Source organism: Symphalangus syndactylus, chromosome 9, assembly GCF_028878055.3.
Source record: "Symphalangus syndactylus isolate Jambi chromosome 9, NHGRI_mSymSyn1-v2.1_pri, whole genome shotgun sequence".
Lineage (NCBI taxonomy): Eukaryota > Metazoa > Chordata > Mammalia > Primates > Hylobatidae > Symphalangus > Symphalangus syndactylus.
This window is the reverse complement of record NC_072431.2, coordinates 69351957-69371602: the sequence shown is the minus strand read 5'-3', so window position 1 is coordinate 69371602 and position 19646 is coordinate 69351957. Positions and strand designations below refer to the sequence as shown.

General features: G+C 43.7%; 1 protein-coding gene across 16 annotated transcripts in view; it reads left to right on the top strand.

The window, feature by feature from the left end:
* CALN1 (calneuron 1) overlaps positions 1 to 19646 on the top strand; it is a 676810-nt gene that overhangs the window by 161166 nt on the left and 495998 nt on the right. For all 16 annotated transcript variants that reach the window (XR_010122570.1, XM_055292953.2, XM_055292955.2 and 13 more), the window contains one exon: positions 8171 to 8295. Coding sequence is in view for 14 of the 16 variants with exons in the window: in XM_055292953.2 (XP_055148928.1) it covers positions 8171 to 8295 (125 nt within the window). In the remaining 2 variants the exon portion in view is untranslated. Of the gene's footprint in view, positions 1 to 8170; positions 8296 to 19646 lie in introns of those variants that run through there.

Sequence of the window (19646 nt, the reverse complement as noted above, 5' to 3'; positions counted from 1 at the left end):
CTCTTCTTCTCACTCTGATATTTCTTTATGAATTTGCATTCCTATGTCATAGACACCTTGTTAAAGTTTGTAAAATTGTCCTTTCTTGTATTATATCATTGTTGGCAATAGGCTTTTGCTCTACTACTTCTTGAAAGTTCTTCCTTCTCTAATGATGCAGAACTTTTACACAGACCACTACGTTAGTGTTTTTGCTTACTCATTCTTGTCTGATTTGAGATCCGTCCAAACCAAGTGTTTGCCAACTGGCATGCCCCTGCAGGATTTTAACAAGGGAACAAAACTGTTTTATAAGCGCTTAGCCAAATGTCCGGGGTCTAGCTGGCCTTTGTTGAGAACATCTTTGCTGGAGTAAGATGAGATCTTCCTGTCCCCACCAGGTAGCTGTTGGACTGAGAGGAAGAGATATATATTTCTGGGTTATTTGAGGCCTTCTGCAGTTTTTCCTTAATCAGAAGCAATGCATGAAAAATCATAATCCCCATAGGTCGTTACTCCTGGGATCCTTCTCACCAACACCTGTGCCTTGCAGCTAATTTCTCATCTTCATGTGCAGGGTCCATCTCTCAGACCTTCCATTCCTAGCCACATTGCATACTGGGAGTTATGATCCATGAATAGCTAGAGGAAAAAAGTTGTTGCTTCACAGTGGTGGAAGGGTCGGTGGTGGGATTTGACCTTGGCTGCTTTAATAAAGCAATTCCACTCAGAAGGGTGATTGCCTGCTGTTATGGTTGGTCATCCCCAAGTCCCTGAAACAGAAGAGGATTTGGGTAGATAACAATCCCTTCTTATCACTGTACTATCTGACTCTATTCTGTCTCTGACTTCAAGGCTGCACCACTGATTATTCATCATTCTAATCCTAACTGTACTGATTTTATGAAAGCTTCTTCCATACCCTTGCATTGATGTTGTTGAGAATATCATTATTTTGGTGTGTTTTCGTGGTTATTTTTACAGGAATTTGGCAAAGGCTGTATCAGGGCTGGTTAGGCTCTTTAACCTTTAGCATGCAAGATCAATATTGCCCCTTATATGTCTGGTAATTGGAGGACATGGATTGCTGTCAAGTCTGCAAGAGATGCCTTGTACTTCTCCAGCAGTCTGTAGAGAGCTCAGGAATCAATTGAAGTCTTTCAGCTTCTTTCAAAAGTCCATCTAAGACTTTTAAGAAATCTTAAGCTCTTTGAAAAAGTTTCAGGGACAAGTTAAGATGCATTTCTCCAGATGTTTTTCTTGCTCTCTCTCTGGTTCATTACCAAAAATCTATACAACATAAATTAAATACTTTAGAGCTGTGCTTCTCAAACTATTTGTGAGGAAGGACCAGTTTTAATTTTTTTTTAGTTTCAGTCATCTGTAGACTGATATTTTAAAAAAATACAGTAAGAAAGAATTACCAGGAAAAATAAAAGAAGCAAAAATATACAAAATCAAGTCCACTGGTCATGTGCTTAGAAGTTGGGGCAATGCTCTAAATTGCTATTTCAATGCTTTCTCTCAATTCTTGTGCTTATCTCATTGCAGACTAGCAACAAATGGTGTACAATTGGCAGTGGTCTATAGACCACACTTTGAGTAGCACTGCTTTAGAAGCCCTGCAGAACACTCAGGGCTTTGCTCAGAATACTACTACTACCCTACTATAATGTGCCTGGGTCTTTGGTACTGTAGAGGGAAAAAAAGAAAGGTATATTAATGTGGGTTCTCCAAAGAAACAGAATCTATCTATCTATCTATCTATCTATCTATCTATCTATCTATCTATCTATCTACCTACCTACCTACCTACCTACCTACCTACCAATCTTCTATTATCTATCTATCTATCTATCTATCTATCTATCTATCTATCTATCTATCTATCATCTGTATAACTTTAAAGAGATTTATCATAAGGAATTACCTCATGTAGTTACAGACTCTGAAAATTCCACAGTCTGTTGTCAGCAAGCTGAAGACCCAAGAGAGCTGACAGTATAGTTCCAGTCTGGTTTTAAGACCTGAGAATCAGATAATGAAAAGCTCCAGTCCAAGTCTGAGTTCAAGGGCAGAATAAGACTGATGTCCCAGCTTGAAGACAGTTTGAAGAACAAATTCTTTCTTAGTGTGTTCATTCCATGTAGTCCTATTCATTCTATTCACTATTGGATGAGACCCACCCACACTGGGGAGGAGAATCTGCTTTACTCTCAGGCTACGAATTCAAAAGTTAAACTAATCCAGCAACAACCTCACAGACACATCCAGAATGATGTTCAACCAAATATCTGGGCAACCCATGGCCCAGTCAAGTTGACACATAAAACTGACCATCACAAAAGGGAGTCATTTCAAGTGAATGTGAATGAGGCTCTTTAGTTTATTTATTTAATTAATTTTTTTAGAGATAAGGTCTCCCTCTGTTGCCCAGGCTGGATGGTAGTGGCAAGATCACAGTTCACTGCAGCCTCAAACTCCTGGGCTCAAGTGATCTTCCTACCTCAGCCTCCTAAGTAGCAGGGTCTACAGGCATGCACCACCATGCCCGACTAATTTTAAAAATTTTTCTCTGGAGACACAGTCTCACCATGTTGCCCAGACTGGTCTTGAACTCCTAGCCTCAAGTGATCTTCCAGCATCAGCCTCCCAAAATGCTGAGATTACAGGTGTTAGCCACCATACATGTCCTCTTCAGTATATTACTCTGTCAAGAAATGTACCAGTTCCTTGACCCCATTAACAGGAACCATCCCTTTTGTTTTTAACCTTTCAAGATCTTTTCTTTGCTATGACCATTTAGCCAGCCTCCCTGGCACCCAGGAAATGGACTCTTCTTTGGCTCTGGCACTTTCCGTTCAAGTAGCGCCTTCTGCATGCTGACACCATTCAGCACTGGAACCTGCTGGTGCTTTGCTGCTCACACCTGATCCCTCAGCACAGTGGTTTACATGCCAGCCTCTCCCTGAAGCTTGCCCTTTGTCAGGTCTCACTGACCTTCCTTTGTAATCCAGCATGTAATCCAGGCATCAATCTAATTCATTCATGACTTCTTGTTGCCCCTGCATCCTGCTTCATATAATCCTTAGCAAATAATTACTGGTGATACTGAGCAGATGCCTGGTGCTAAGTACAGTGCTTTCCATATCTTTTTAGAGTAAGAGTCTTGCTCTGTCACTCAGGCTGGAGTACAGTGGTGTGATCATAGCTCTCTGAAGTCTCAAATTACTGTGCTCAAATGATCCCCCCACTTCAGCCTCCCAAATAGCTATGACTACATGTGTGTACCACCATGCCCAGCTAATTAATTTTGTTTTTTTTGGTCTGTGTGAAGAGACAGGATCTTGCTCTGTTGCCCAGGCTGGTCTGGAAATCCTGAAATCAAGTGATCCTCCCGCCTTGGCCTCCCAAAGTGCTGGGATTACAGATGTGAGCCACCATGCCTGGCTGTTTATCTTCTTTAATATTTACAACAGTACTATTCTCTTCAGTATGTATTAAAACCCTAGTTTTACAGAAGAGGAGACAGGCTTACAGAGGTCAAGCAACTTATTTACCTGGCTAATAAGGGCAGAGGTAGGATTCAAGTCTAACACTATTTTTGACTAGAAAGTGCTGATTCTTTTTTTTTTTTTTTTTTTTTTATTGAGACGGAGTCTCGCTCTGTCGCCCAGGCTGGAGTGCAGTGGCGCGATCTCGGCTCACTGCAAGCTCCGCCTCCCGGGTTCACGCCATTCTCCTGCCTCAGCCTCTCCGAGTAGCTGGGACTACAGGCGCCCGCCACCACGCCCGGCTAATTTTTTGTATTTTTTTAGTAGAGACGGGGTTTCACCGTGGTCTCAATCTCCTGACCTCGTGATCCGCCCGCCTCGGCCTCCCAAAGTGCTGGGATTACAAGCGTGAGCCACCGCGCCCGGCCTTTTTTTTTTTTTTTTTGAGATGGAGTCTCCCTCTATCACCCAGGCTGGAGTGCAGTGGCACGATCTTGGCTCATTGCAACCTCCACTCCTGGGTTCAAGTGATCCTCGTGCCTCAGCCTCCCAAGTAGAGCTGGGATTATAGGCACCCACCACTACGCCTGGCTAATATTTGTATTTTTAGTAGAGATGGGGTTTCACCATGTTGTCCAGGCTGGTCTCCAACTCCTGACCTTGGGTGATCTGCCTGCCTTAACCTCCCAAAGTGCTGGGTTTACAGGCATGAGCCACCGCACCCAGCCAATTCTTAACCATGAAACCACTCTGCCTTAGTTTCTACTGCTGTAACAAATACCTTAGACTAGCTGATTTATAAACAACAGACATTCATTGCCTACAGTTCTATGTGTTGGGAAGTCCAAGATCGAGATACCTATAGATTTTGTGTCTGGTGAGGGCTGCTGTCTGCTTCCAAGACGCTGCCTTATTGCTGCATTTTCACATGGTGGAAGGCAGAAAGACAAAAGGGCCTTGCTAGTTCCTTCCAGCCCTTTTATAAGGGTATTAACCCCATCAGTGAGGGAGGAGCCCTCATGGACCTAATCAGCTTCTAAAGGCTCCATCTCTTAATACTATCACATTAGAGTCTTAGATTCCGGTGTATGAATTATTGGGGGACACATTCATTTAGACCATATCACTGGCTTACATAAAATACAGATTGTTTTCATGACAGTCGCTTAAATATTTCACAGTGAGTGAAACTGCTGTTGAAAATATTTATTTATTTTTGTTTGTTGCCCTCTATAGAAGGATCCATCTTCAAGTTTTAGTTTCAGGACAAGGTTTATCTTTGCTTGAACTTGGATATTTCTCTTCCCTTAGCCAAGGAGAGAATCTTAAAGCTTGGGTTTCCCTAGGCATCTTGGAGTGAAATTTAGTCCTTAATTGCAGCAGCTGTTTTTAGCTTACTTAGGATAATGTTCTTCCCTTTCTTGAACATGACTGTATATATCTATATGGATGGTTCCATTGCACATGGTTTCTTCCCCACTAGACTTTGAGCTTTTTGAATGCAGAGACTAAATGAACTGAATGTGTACCTAATTTTGTAAGCTGCCTTTTTTTTTTCAGAAGCAAATTATGTTGGTATATCAAGTGAGATTCAGTTGTGACCAGTTTTCTCTGCAAAGTACTCAACATTTATTCTGTGGCTGAACTGGGGCGTGGGTTGGAGATGCTTGCTTGAGTATAATATCCTTATTGTGACTGTAAAAATTTGTGTAGTGAATCCAAAGCTGCAGACAACCAGGTAAAAGGTGACAAGAGGAAGATATTTATAAAATGCTGAGAAACTAGAGTGATGCATGGTGGAATGGAAGGAATGCTTTTTGTACCGAACTTATTGGGTCTTGTTCCAAGATGCAAATTAGATAAGAACAGAGCAGGTGTCTTTCCATGCTTGTGAAGACTTAAACATTGGTGAAGATAGCAGCTGGTGAGGCTCATCTAGTGAGGCTTAGCTAACAAATTAGGTAATATCAGAGCAGGTGTCTTACCATGTTTATGAAGACTTAAACATGTTAAGATAACAGCTGGTGAGGCTCACTGCATGTGGGACTGGTGCTGAGGGTGAAGTTGAAATCACATAAGAAGTGTTAGCCAGGGTTGACGTCTCATTTTCTGGACCATGGATGTCTCAGTCTGTTTTGTGCTGCTATAACAGAATACCTGAGACTGAGTTGTTTACAAAGAGCAAAGATTTGTTTCTTACAGCTCTGTAGGCTGGGAAGTCCAAGGCAAGGGTCCTACATCTTTCAGGGGCTGCCTTGCTGTGTCATCCTGTAGCAGAAGAGGAAGAGAGCATGAGTGTTAGAAAGAGAATGAAAGAGACAGAGAAGGGAAAGGGGCCGAATTCATGTTTTTTTGTTTTTTTTTTTTTAGACACTCTTGTTGCCCAGGCTGGAGAGCAATGGCATGGTTTCAGCTCACTGCAACCTCTGCCTCCTGGGTTCAAGCAATTCTCCTGCCTCAGTCTCCTGAGTAGCTGGGATTACAGGTGTGCACTACCATGCCTAGCTAATTTTTTGTATTTTTAGTAGAGATGGGGTTTCACCATGTTGGCCAGGCTGGTCTCGAACTCCTGACCTCAGGTGATCCACCTGCCTAGGTCTCCCAAAGTGCTGGAATTACAGGCGTGAGCCACCGCACCCAATGAACTCATCCTTTTATCAGGAACTCACTCTTGTGATAGGTAACCTATGCCTGCAATAACAGCATTAATTCTGACCTCATGACCTAATCACCTCTTAAAGGTCCCACCTCTCAACACTGTTGCATTGGAGATTAAGTTTCTGACACACAAAATTTTGGGGAGACATTCACATTATGGCAGTGGATATCAGTCCGTACTCAAATGACCGTGACATGCAGTCCCAAGAAATCAGGATTGGCCTTAAGGAAAAGATAGAGTAGTCCTAATTCACACATGCGATTCTCCTTTTTAAAGCTTTTTGGTCTGAAAATTAACTTGGAGAAAAAAAGAAGGTGGTCATTGAAGTGTTCTTCTAGAGAAAGATTCTTGTATTTTGTTTAAATATAAGGATAGATGTGGAAACATCTGACTTGTAACTAGCTGAAGATGTACCTCTTATAATTAGCAAATGCATATACCCTTTGTAATCAGCATCCCTGCCATTTGCAATTGTCCTGTGGATGTACATGCTGTTAGATATGGAAAGGGTTAAGGGCGAGGGGATGGGTTGCAAGCTGACAGTTGGCTCTTGCCTCAGCCATGTGTCTGTTTTACTTTTTGGGGCCCCGAGCATTTGGGAGAGTTGTCCCAGTTGTGATGAGCGAAAAGCACCTTTGATAGAAATAGAGAAACCAGGAAGTGTAGCCTACTTTGTAGGAAGATAATTAATTCATTTTTAGACATTTTGAGTTTGAAATGAGGGTTTGACATCCGGGTGGAAATGTCTGGCACTTAGCTGGGGCTGCTTAATGGAAATAGCATGTAGGATGCTGGAGTTCTAGAACAACTTCTGTCACTAACTGGCTTTATGTTCCTGGTTAAACCTTTTAATTTTCAGGGGTTTCACAGGTTGAGTGCTGCCCAGTTCACCTTCCAGAAGCTCTGATACAAAGATGTTCTCTACCCACTCCTTGTGATTGACTCCCTGTGCTTCCTGCCTGTTGGCCCTAATTCTGCTCAGAGGTTTATCCATCCTCTTAGTCCCCTTTGCTAGATAGGGAAGCAGAATGTGAAGCATTTGGCGTCTTGTTCAAAGTCACGGAGAGCATCATTAGACAAGTTGGGCCAGGAGCTATGCTCTTTCTGCTTTGGAGAAGATAATCTTCCCATCTGCCTTTCCTCTTTCTTGTCTTTGCTCATTCTTCCATTCTCTTCCATTGTTTTTGCTGTCCTTTTATCTCACATCTCTTTTTCCCTAGCCTGGAGCCTCCAGTCAGCGTTGCATTAGTGGAAACTTCTAAGCCCCATCGATGACCATCTGGGTTCAGGAGCTTTTTTCTGTTGGTCTAGAAGGATGCTTTAACTTTGTGTGAGAGTGCTGGAAGTAGCTTCATTGTGGGACACCTAAAGGCGTCACTCCTGTTTCCAGCAGGGCAGGTGTGATCAGCATTTCAGAATGTGTGTGCTCACACACCACTCGTGTAAGCAGCATCTGCATCTCAACCAGATTTGGCAGCCGCTTCTTGAGATGCAGAGCATTGCATGTACTTAGAGCTTGGGCATTTCCTACCTGTTTCGAGTGCTGTGTGAGTGCAATGCCTGTATTATCTGGGAGAAATGAGACATTTGGATCTCTGCTTGATCACAGACAAGACATCTAGACGTTTAGTCCCTGGGCATCCCGACACTTCTGGGATTCTCAGCCCTTCCTTACAAGCATCAAGTGAGAATTTATTGGGCCAAGGAAAGGAGTCAAGGATATTGCCATTTGCATAAAGAGATAGTTTGATGGTGATGTGGTGTGCCATGATTAACAAGGACAACATCGTTCAAATTCATAATTAAATGGGGAAAATGAAGTAAGATGTACAGTGAAGGAATGGGAAGAACCTGAGTTCTTTTGGAAATCACTCAGGTCATTGGGACCCTGGAAATATCCTGACTTTCCCACTAGAAATATTATTGCTATTTTTAAAATGACACTGGCCATCTGAAAATCAGATGGTCCTTTAAGAAAGGAAAGGAAGGATGAATGATGATGTCTTTCTTTTCCCCTCCCCTGTTCTCTCTTGGGCAGGGAAAAGATGCCGTTCCACCATGTGACCGCCGGCTTGTTGTACAAGGGGAATTACCTCAACCGATCGCTCTCTGCTGGCAGTGACAGCGAACAGCTGGCTAACATCTCCGTGGAGGAGCTCGATGGTAAGGAGCTTACCCTGTTTGGGGGGGTTGGTCGCCCCTCCCAGGGAGGTGTTTGTGGCTATTGTGAAGCTCAGCTGAAAGCCCTGGGCTTTGGCCACTCCTTGGCAGTTGTGGCCAAGTGTAACCATGGCATGATGGGAAAGAGTTCAGAGACAAAATTTTGCCCAAGTGACTTTTGTATGTGTGTGTGCGGGACAGACCTGATAGCCTGAACAATCTATGGTGGATATTTCGGTTTCCTTGGATATTGACTGGGGAGATAGCCTTCACCTCTCTTAAAATATGTTATCCAATTTCTGGAGTCTTTATCACCAATGGAATTGTCTTGTTTCTGTGTTGTCACTGACAATGGAGTCCATCTGCAGGGGAGGTTTAAGCCCTGTTAATGGCTGTCTCTTGACTTCTGGCCATGGTGCTTTGAATCCTGCCCAGATCAGAGTCATCTGGAAGCTCTGTCTAGGTGACAGTGGATAGCAATTATTTTAATTGCCTCTGTTTCTTTGTAACACAGTACAGCCCTGGGTGCTCAAGGCAGGGGTTAGGGATGGACATAAACCTGGGAACATGATGACTAAATTCATCCTAGGACTGTGTCTCATTGTATCTTGGATAAACCAATCCTCTAATTAAAAAAAATTAAAAATAGGAAAAACAAGTTTTGTTTTATTTCCCCCCTGGAATAGAGAATTTGGTTGATTTGGCCTGATGTTTTTACCTAGGTACTACATTGGCTGAGGTCAAACCAGAATCAGTTTTCCCTGGTGTTTTTGAATACTTTGTTATTTGTAATAATACCATTTTAAAGCACAAAGTTTAAATTTACTTTCTCAAGTAGAGAAGTCAAAATTACCCCAGATGGCCCACATATTTGCTTTTAAGTGTAATGGTTCAAATCAGTGTGCTTTGTATGTGCACATTAGGGAGCCTCATTTCTCCCAGAAGGAAGATGGGGAGGACATTTGGCTCTGAGACAGTGAAGCCAAACTTGCTTCACAACAGGCAGGAGGTGAGGGAGGTGAAGAGGAGAGGCCATTGAATAGCTTCTCCTTCTCTCATCCATTTTGCTTGTGTGCTTATTTAAATGCTTGCTTATTTACATGAATAAGCAGGGAGGCAGCAGAGGATGTGGCCCCGGTGGGCTGGGTCCAAGGAGAGTCTGGGGGATGTTTGAAGAAGTGGAGTGATGGGGGCAGAGTCAAGATTCCTAGGGATAGCAGCTGCTCACTGTGGTCTGGACAAAGACTGGTGGCCTGAGAGGACAGCAGGAACCCTTACATCTTCTGGTCTTCAGTTGAGCAAAAGGTGTGCTGGTGCAGGACACAGAAGCAGGAAATTGAGCTCTGACCTCCTCCAAAGTGAGCCCATACAGGCAACCACAAATCAGGCTAAGGCTGCCCTTGGGTGGTGTCTTGGTCTGTTCAGGCTGCTGTAACAAAACACCATAGACTAGGTGGCTCATAAAGAACAGAAATTTATTTCCCACAGTTCGGGAGGCTTGGAAGTCTAAGATCAAGGTGCCAGCAGATTTGATGTCTGGGGAGGGCCACAGGTGTCACTTTCTTGCTGTGTCCTCATATGGTGGAGAGAGTGAATAAGTTCTTTTGGGCCTTGAGTATATAAGGGCACTGTCTTAGTCTGCTTTGTGTTGCTATAACAACATAGTACATTCTGGGTAATTGATAACAGAGAAGAAGTATATTTGGCTGATGGTTCTGAAGACTGGGAAGTCCAAGTGCATAGCACTGGTATCTGGTGAGGGCCTTCATGTTGTTTCATCCCATGACAGAAGGTGGAAAGGTGACAGAGGGTAAGAACGAGAGCAAGAGAGGACTAAACTCACTTTCATAATAGTCCATGCTCTGGATAATGAACTCCCCCCTGAGATAATGACATTAATCCATTCATGAGGGCAGATCTTTCATAGTCCAATCACATCTTAACTATCCCACCTCTTAGCACTGTCATAATGCCAATTAAATGTCAATGTGAGGTTTGGAAGGGACATTCAAACCATAGCAGGCACTAATCCCATTCATGAGGGCTGTTCCCTCCTAATCACCTCCTGAAAGACCTCACTTCTTAATGACATCACGTTGGTGGTTAGGTTTCCACATATGCATTTTGGGGGGACCCAAACATTCAGCTCATATCAGGTGTGTTTGGGAGGTGAAGTGAGGCCCAGGCTTTTCCTACCTATGGGAGTCTTCACTGTGAATGGACATTAGGGCAGGTGGTGCATTAATGTGGGGTGGGTGTTCGCTTGCTTGTGTTTATTTGAGTAGATACTCCAGGCTCAGTCATCAGCAGGAGGGACTGGGAGTCCCCCATGCATGCAGGACCTACTGAGTGGCCCTGGCTGAGAACTGGGCAACACTATCTATATGTTTTGGGCAATTCTTTAAGAGGTTAAAAATCACTAACCAAATGGAGTTTGGAATCATCTGTGGCTTTCCATATTCTCCCCCCTTCCTCCTTCCCAACTTTGCCATGAATGATCAGGAGATGATTTCTCTGTGACTTCTCAGCGCAATGGCTTTTTTCACTGTTAAATTCAAGCTCTGTTAAGGCAACTGTTCAGGGCCACTGTGGGAGTGCATGGCTTTTCAAGAGGGCTGCTGGCTGGATGTCAACCCTCCTCTCCCTACTTGGGTGCCCTGCTGAAATGCCCTCCACTTTCTTGGACAAACAGAAAAGCATATAAACTTGCTATTTTAATCAGGCAAAGGCAGCTTGAGAAGGACTGAAATGCACTTTTTCAGTATGTAGATTAGCGGGAGTAATTCTAAGAGCCCTCCAAGCCCAGGCTGGCAGCCTGAACATTGGCAGCCTTGGGGTAGTTTATTGAGTGAAGTGGGGGCTTTATAAAGGCCTGAGATTGGCTGGTGAAGATGCTGTGTTTGTCCTTCAGGAGGGTAATCCAGGCTCTCAGCCTGGGGAAGGGCCATTTATTTTCTGACGGAAGATTCATTCTACTTATTTATTTAGTTTTTGCCAAGGTGAACACTGAGTTACGACTGCTCTTGGTTTATTACAAGCATCTCGGGGCTCCGGGCAGGACAGTGCAGATGTGTTCTGAGTTTAGAGCAGGCATGCAGGGTCTGGAAACCAACTGGCTTGAATCAATTCAGATGACTATGGATTGGTTTTGGGGAAGCCAGTTTCCAGGGCATAGTTTGCTTGCTGTTCTCTCGGGCTGCTTCACGGCAAGGTGACCCTAAAGTTCTGCTGATTGGGGGCACTCATTTACCCTCAGAGGACAGGTGGTGCTGCGCTGGGAGTTGATGTGTTGGACACTGATGGACATGGCAGCATCGTTTGTGGTCTGGCTGCCTTGAGCATAGGCATTAGTTGGGTGCCATTCTTATCTGCTGTCTAGCTCCCCACCCTGTAGCAACTGCAGCCTTCTGCTTGTGAATGGCTACACGTTTCCCCACCTGTTCGTGTTTATCACCAATGATGGAAAATCCCTTTCCTCCGGTGTAAGGGCCAAAGGTGTGCACTTCATGAATGGTTATCCTCTGAAAACAGGCATGAAAAGGACCACTTGCCATGCAGGTCATTTTCAGCTGCAATTCCCTTCTGGGAAGTCTCTATTTCTTCTCTTTACACAAAGCTCAGGAGGGAAACATGCAAAGCTGCATCAAAATGATCAGATTAAAGTTGGGAATCACCCAGCCAAACTCAGTGAAGGTGGATTGATGGAGACATTCATTCATTCATCCATTTTTATTCATTCATTAAACGGATGTTTACTAGGTGGAGGAGGAAATGCCTTCTAGGTAGTAGAGGAAAATCAAATAAGCATAATATTCATTGCCTCTTTCCAAGGAGCTTACATCTATCCAGGAAGTTTATGCATATACCAGATTTGTTAGCAGTATCTTACACTTTTAGAGTGTATTATATGGAATTCTATTAGATATATGCAGTATGATTGTTGAAGAATAGTTTTCTTAATGCTATTTATGGAATAATCTCGTGATACTATTTTTTTTTTTTTTTTTGAGACAGTCTCACTCTGTCACCCAGGCTGGAGTGCAATGGCGTGATCTTTGCTCACTACAACCTCCACCTCCCAGGTTCAAGCTATTCTCCTGCCTCAGCCTCCCAAGTAGCTAGGATTACAGGCACGTGCCGCCACGCCTGACTAATTTTTGTGTTTTTAGTAGAGACAGGGTTTCACCATGTTGGCCAGGCTGGTACTGAACTCTTGACCTTAAGTGATCTACCCACCTTGGCCTCCCAAAGTGCTGGAATTACAGTTGTGAGACCCTGTGCTTGGCCTTGTAATGCTATCTTAATCTTAAACTAAATTCACCTCCATCTGAAGTTTACCTGTTTTCTTTAATATATAATGTTCCATTGTATATAAATACATCTTAATTTATTTTCCTATTTTATTTTCAATTGATATTTGGGTTGTTTCCAGTTTGGAGCTATTAGGAAATAGCTATTAGCTATTTTCCAGTTTGTGAAAATCTCTTCTATTTCTGGTCATAAGTTATTTATATATGTATTCATAATAAAAGTCTTTTTCTCCAAGTCTTCCAGATGATGGTACCTTTCTTTCGCATGCACCTTTTTTTGTATAATTTATATTGCTTTTTTCTATTATGCTTTGTAACTCAACATTATGAAGTTTTTTTGTAGGCTCAGTATTTGTCAGTAAACAAGGTTTGTAAGGAGTCTACCTTTGGCCAGGCACAATGGCTCATGCCTGTAATCCCAGCACTTTGGGAGGCTGAGGCAGGAAGATCACTTGAGCCTAGGAGTTGGAGACCAGCCTGGGCAACATAGGAAGACCCTGTTTCTACAAAAAATTAGCGGGACATGGTGGTGCATGCCTGTAGTCCCTGCCACTTGGGAGGCTGAGGTGGGAGGATCGCCTGAGCCCAGGAGTTTAAGGCTACTGTAAGCTATGATTGTACCACTGCACTTGCACTTGAGCTGTGGTGACAAAGAAAGACCTTGTCTCTAGAGAAAAAAAAGAAAGAAAAAGAATCTTGCCTTCTTCACTTTATCCCAAACCTGAGATAATATTCCCCACCCACCCCCACCCCCCCTTTTTTTTTGAGATGGAGCTTGCTCTGTCGCCCAGACTGGAGTGCAGTGGTGCAATCTTGGCTCACTGCAACCTCTGCCTCCTGGGTTCAAGCGATTCTCCTGCCTCAGCCTCGTGAGTAGCTGGGATTACAGGCGTGCACCACCACGACTGGTGAATTTTTGTATTTTTAGTAGAGACGGGGTAGTCAGGCTGGTCTCGAACTCCTGACCTTGTGATCTGCCCACCTTGGCCTCCCAAAGTGTTGGGATTACAGGTGTGAGCCACCGTGCCCGGCCTAGCCCTTTTTATCCTTAGACTGGCGAGAGATTGATATGCATGCCATCTCCAGTTTCCAGAAGACATTCATGTAGCCCATGGCTCTGGGCAGAGGCGGGGGTCTCGATGGTTGTTCCTGCTGTCTTTGCTCCCTATGCCACAGAATTCTCCATCTCTGTTGTTTGTTGTTCCCCTCTCCTTCTCTCCTTCCCATTCCCAAACTACTCTTGTACGTTTGGTCATCCCTAGGAACATTTTGGCTTTCACCTATGCTGTATAGATAACCGAGGATGGGACATACCAACCCATGGCTGCCGTTAAGTTGTGTTCCCCAAATGAGCTTAAAAAAGGGTGCTGCTGAAGTGGGTTTGGGTTGAGGAATAGATTCCCATGGAAAACAGTTGCTGTGAAGTAGGGAGTGACTGCATGATGTGCTGTCAATGTATTGTGGTGAGTCAATCTTCCTTATGTGCCACTGTAGTTCCAAGTGTGGGTGGAAATTGTGTCTCTCCAATTTCATTGGTGGGGCAATTAGCAAAAATTCCCAGCCTCTCACATGTGTGCATGTTTCAAAATTAATATTTCTTTTTCTTTCTTTTCTTTTTTTTTTTTTCTTGAGACAGAGTTTGGCTCTGTCACCTAGGCTGGAGTGCAGTGGTGCGATTTTGGCTCACTGCAGCCTCCACCTCCTGGGTTCAAGCAATCCTCCAGCTTTAGCCTCCCAAATAGCTGGGACTACAGGCGTGCACCACCACACCCAGCTAATTTTTGTATTTTTAGTAGAGATGGGTTTTTGCCATGTTGGTCAGGTTGGTCTCGAACTCCTGACCTCAGGTGGTCCACTTGCCTCGGCCTCCCAAAGTGCTGAAATTACAGGCATGAGCCAACACACCTGGCCTCAAAATTAATATTTATACTGATATACTCTTCTGTATATCATAGGGGGTATTTTGAGTATGGAATAGACATTCCAGACTGCCATCCTTTGAACCTGGGGTTCCATTTTAGTAGTTGACCAGTGTCACTTTGACTATTCCAGAGTCACTGCTCTCCTGCAGCTCAGTTTCTCTAGGAGCCCCTATTTGCCTCCTGTAGATGACTTTTTTTTTTTTTTTTTTTTTGCGCCAGAATCTCGCTGTGTCACCCAGGGTGGAGTGCGGTGGCACGATCTCAGCTCACTGCAACCTCTGCCTCCTGGGCTCAAGCGATTCTTCTGCCTCAGCCTCCCGAGTAGCTGGGATTACAGGTGCCCACCGTCACGCCCGCCTAAATTTTGTATTTTTAGTAGAAATGGGGTTTCACCATGTTGGCCAGGCTAGTCTTGAATTCCTGACCTCAGGTGATCTGCCTGCCTCAGCCCCCAAAGTGCTGGGATTATAGGTGTGAATCACCATGACTGGCCTAGATAACTTTTAATGTTTATTCAGGACTTTCTGCAGCATCTGGCACTGTTGCTCATGCCTTAGTTTTTGCAGTCCATCACTGCCTTGGTACCCATGTCATTACCTAGATCCCCTCCTTCCTCTTTTCTACGTATTTGTCATCTCTGCATTCATTGTGTACCCCTCATCCCCTGCCTGCTGAAAATTTTTTTTTTTTTTTTTTAAAGGTAGGCACAGTGGCTCATGCTTATAATCCTAACTACTCATGAGGCCAAGGAGGGAGGATTGCTTGAGCCTAGGAAGTCAAGGCTGCAGTGAGCTATGATCATGCCACGACACTCCCTCAGAAAAAAGAAAACAAAAAGAAATATTATAAAAAAGAATGGAAGATATTCGCCATGCATTCCTAAACCTCTCTAGATTTGAAATTTTTAAAAAAGATTAAAGAAATATGAGGCACACTCTTGTCTCCTGGGGTTGGTTTTTGTTGCCGTCTGTCTGGGCATCTACATTCTGATGACCTCAAGATATATATCTGCAGTCCTGCCTCCCTCTTGGATTTTAGACCTAGTACCTGTAGTCCTGTGCAGGTGTCTCACAACTGCCTTAAACTCCAAATATCTAAAGCCGAAATGGATTTTCTTTATTCTTGAAAACTGCCCCTCCTCTGGGATTTTTCCCAGAAAATTATATTGCCAGTCAGCCACAGCAGTCATCTGGGAATCATCCTTGTTATCTCTTGGTCCTTACATACAGTCGTTAGTCCCATATATCTTGACCTCTCTTCGTATTCTGTAACTCTTCTTTCCTCTCTGATCACATTGGTATTGCCTTGAGTCAGGTTTCCACTTCCTAGACAACAGCATTCACTGGAGCTGATCTTACTGGATTTCATCTGTGATCCACCCACATGTCAGTTCAGTTCGATACCATTGGAGGGATGCTACTCAAATGCACACTTAGTTAGGTTATTCCTTGGCTTATAACTTCTTTTCTTGTTTGTTTTTAAGACAGTGTCTTGCTCTGTTGCCCAGGCTGGAGTGCAGTGGCACAAACATGGCTCACTGGAGCATTGATCTCCTCATCTCAGGCTATCCTCCTGCCTCAGCCTCCCAAGGTGCTGGGACTACAGGTGTGTGTCACCACACCTGCTAAATTAAAAAAAAATTTTTTTAGAGATGGGGTCTCACTATGTTGCCCAGGCTGGTCTTGAACTCTAGGGCTCATGTAGTCCTCCCACCTCAGTCTCCCAAAGTGCTGGGATTACAGGCATGAGCCACCACACCCAGCCTTGGCTTATTAAAACTTTTATCTTCTTTTTTTGTATATATACAAATAAAAATACATTTTAAAAAATATTTCTTTAGTCTTAAAAAATTCAAATCCACAGAGGTTTTTGGAAAGTAAAAGTGAATATCTGTATATCCTTCATTTATTTAGAATTTATTTATTTAGTTTTTTGAGGCAGGGTCTTGTATCGTCACCCTGGTGAGTGTAGTGGTGCCATCAGAATTCACTGTAGTCTTGATCTCCTGGGCTCAAGTGATCCTCCTGCCTCAGCCTCCTAAGTAGTTGGGATTATAGGCATGATCCATTGTGCCTGGCTTACTTTTTAACATTTTTCAGCATTTAGGGTTTTTTTTTCTCTCTCAACACACACACACATACATATACATACACACACACACACACACACACGGAAACACACACTTTTTTTTCATATCTAGAATTTTCATTTGGTTCTTTTTTATAGTTTCCATTTCTTTGGTGAGATACCCTATCTGTTTAATCATTAAGACAATAGTTTTCTTTAATTCTCTGAATATACTTTCCCATGTTTATAATAGCTCTTTAAAGTTGTATGTGCTAAATCCAACATCAAGGCTCTAGGCCATCCTGGGATTGGTTTTTATGGACTTTTTAAAAGGACTGTGGTCAGATTTTCTTTTTTCTTTGCATGCCTGTGAATATTTGACTGTAGACTGAACATTGTGAATCCTATGTTAGAGTGATTATGTGTTATCTTTCTCTGAAGAGTGCTGATTTTTGTTCTAGTAGGTAATTCAATTACTGGCTGACCACCTTAAATTTGTGTAGGTTAATTTTTATGCTTTGTTAAGGCAAATCAGAGGAAACTGACCATCTCTTAAGAGGTGGTCTTTCTAGTGTCTTAGCTGGATGCCTGGAGTACTAATGAGGTTTTTCCACTATCTGCTGCTTCAGTTATAGTATTTGTTTTCTGTTCTCAACCTTATAGCAGCTGCTTCCTCGTAAGTCTTATTTAAAATCTCACCTTGCATGTTCTCACTCATAGGTGGGAATTGAACAATGAGAACACATGGACACAGGAAGAGGAACATCACTCACTGGGGCCTGTTGTGGGATGGGGGAGGGAGGAGGGACAGCATTAGGAGATACACCTAATGTTAAATGACGAGTTAATGGGTGCAGCACACCAACATGGCACATGTATATATATGTAACAAACCTGCATGTTGTGCACACGTACACTAGAACTTAAAGTATAATAAAATAAAATAAAATCTCACCTTGCATCTGGATAACATAGGCTTTAACCATATGTTCATGGGGAACCCACACACGGGCTTCTGATGTTCCCTCTGCATAGTGTTCTTCTCTCTCCTGTCCTACCCTGCGGATTCTAGTTCCTGCAGCTACTACATGAATTATGGTTGGCAAATTGTCCCCAGGCAGAGAGCCAGGTTGAGCATGGGGCTTGCCATGTGAATTTCCCTTCTCTTTGCAGTTGTAATCTTGTGCTGCCTGTTGTCATTTGCCTGAAAACAGTTGCCTCATATATTTGGTTCAGTTTTATTGTGCCTGGCTTATGGCACATGGTGGGAGGGTTATTCTTGCACAAGTTTCTTTGTCATACCCAGAAGTCTGTTACAATTAGTTGTGTGTGTGTGTGTGGGGGGGCGGGGGGGCAGGGTCTTGCTCTGTTGCCCAGGCTGGAGTGCAGTGGTGTGATCTCAGCTTACTTTATCCTCCACCTTCTGGGCTGAAGTGATTCTCCTGCCTCAGCCTCTCAAGTAGCTAGGAGTATAGGTGCACGTCACCATGCCTGGATAATTTTTGTGTTTTTTGTAGAGACAGGGTTTGCCATGTTGCCCATGATGGTCTTGAATGCCTGGGCTCAAGGGATCTGCCTGCCTCGTCCTCCCAAAGTGCTGGGATTACAGGCATGAGCCACCATGCTCAGCCTGTTACAATTAATTTAATTTTATTTTGTTTACCTGAATTAGTTAAAATTGTCAACCATTATGGCACTTTACCTTTTAACATTTCACTTCTGCTTATCATTCTTGAATAGCTCTCTACAGCCTACAGCCATGTTACCGGTATCTAGACTTGGTGACAAAGCGTATGAAGTCCTGTGTGGCTGAATCCCTTCTTTTTTTTGTCTGCTTCAACTCCCTGCTTACCCTCCACACGATCCCCTGCTGCCTTGAGCTCCCTCCTCCTTCTCCGCTTTGGTTTAAGCTTCTTGGGCCAGACATATTCTTTGTCTGCCTGGGAAATCCCTGCCTATTCATTCAACTTTTTAGTTTCAATATTGTCACTGTTGTCATCATCATAATCATCATCACAGCTAAAGCTTATTCAGTGCTTACTATGTGCTAGGCACTGTTCAAAGTGGTTTATGTGGATTAACTCATTTAACCCTTTCAATCATCCTATTATACATGTACTATTATTTTTATTTATTTATTTTTAAAATTTTAAAGACAGGCTGTCATTCTGTTGCCCAGGCTGGAGTGCAGTGGCACGATCATAGCTCACTGCAGCCTCAAACTTCTGGGCTCAAGCAATCCTCCCATCTCAGCCTCCTCAGTAGCTGAGGCTACAAGTGCAGAATACCACGCCTAGCTAATTTTTAAATTTTTAGCAAAGACAAGGTCTTGCTATGTTGCCCAGGCTGATCCCAAACTCCTGGTCTCAAGCAATCCTCCTTCCTCAGCCTGCCAAAGTGCTGGGATTACAGATGTGAGTCAACACACCCGGCCCAGGTACTGTTACTAACTACATTTTTGCAAACGCGAAAAATCCAGAAGTTAAATAACCTTGTCCAAGATCACATAACCAGCATTTGTTGGACCCGGGATTCAAACTGCCACCTGGCTGCACAGCCCATGCCATTCACTTTTATGTACTGAATCCTGCTCCTTGTGTGATGAGATCCTGTGTGCTTCCCTTGTACCCGTCATGTCACCATCACATATATCTCTGCCACCATTGTGACACATGGGTGAGCACTTGGCTGATTAATCAAATTTCAGTGGGTGGAGAGATCTTTTTAAAGCTCTGTGTGAGCCCAGAGTGCTCCTTACTGAGAGGAGAGGTGTCCTGCAGCCCAGGAAAGGCTGGCCATGAGCATGACTTTATGCCAGGAGCGGGGCTGGTTTCTGTGTAGTAAGCTCTGGAGGGCCCTCTCCACCTGCCACCCGTCTGGCCCATCCTACGTTTTCTTGTAATGAAGGTCCCCCCGTCCCCTACTGTTTTTTCCCTTGCTTTTGCTGGTTGATTTCAGGATCCCAGAGGCAAACTCAGCTTGCCTTTTTTGGGGACACTTCTCTCTACAGGCTTTCTAAGAGGAGATTTGAAGGAGGCAGAAACATTCCTGTTAC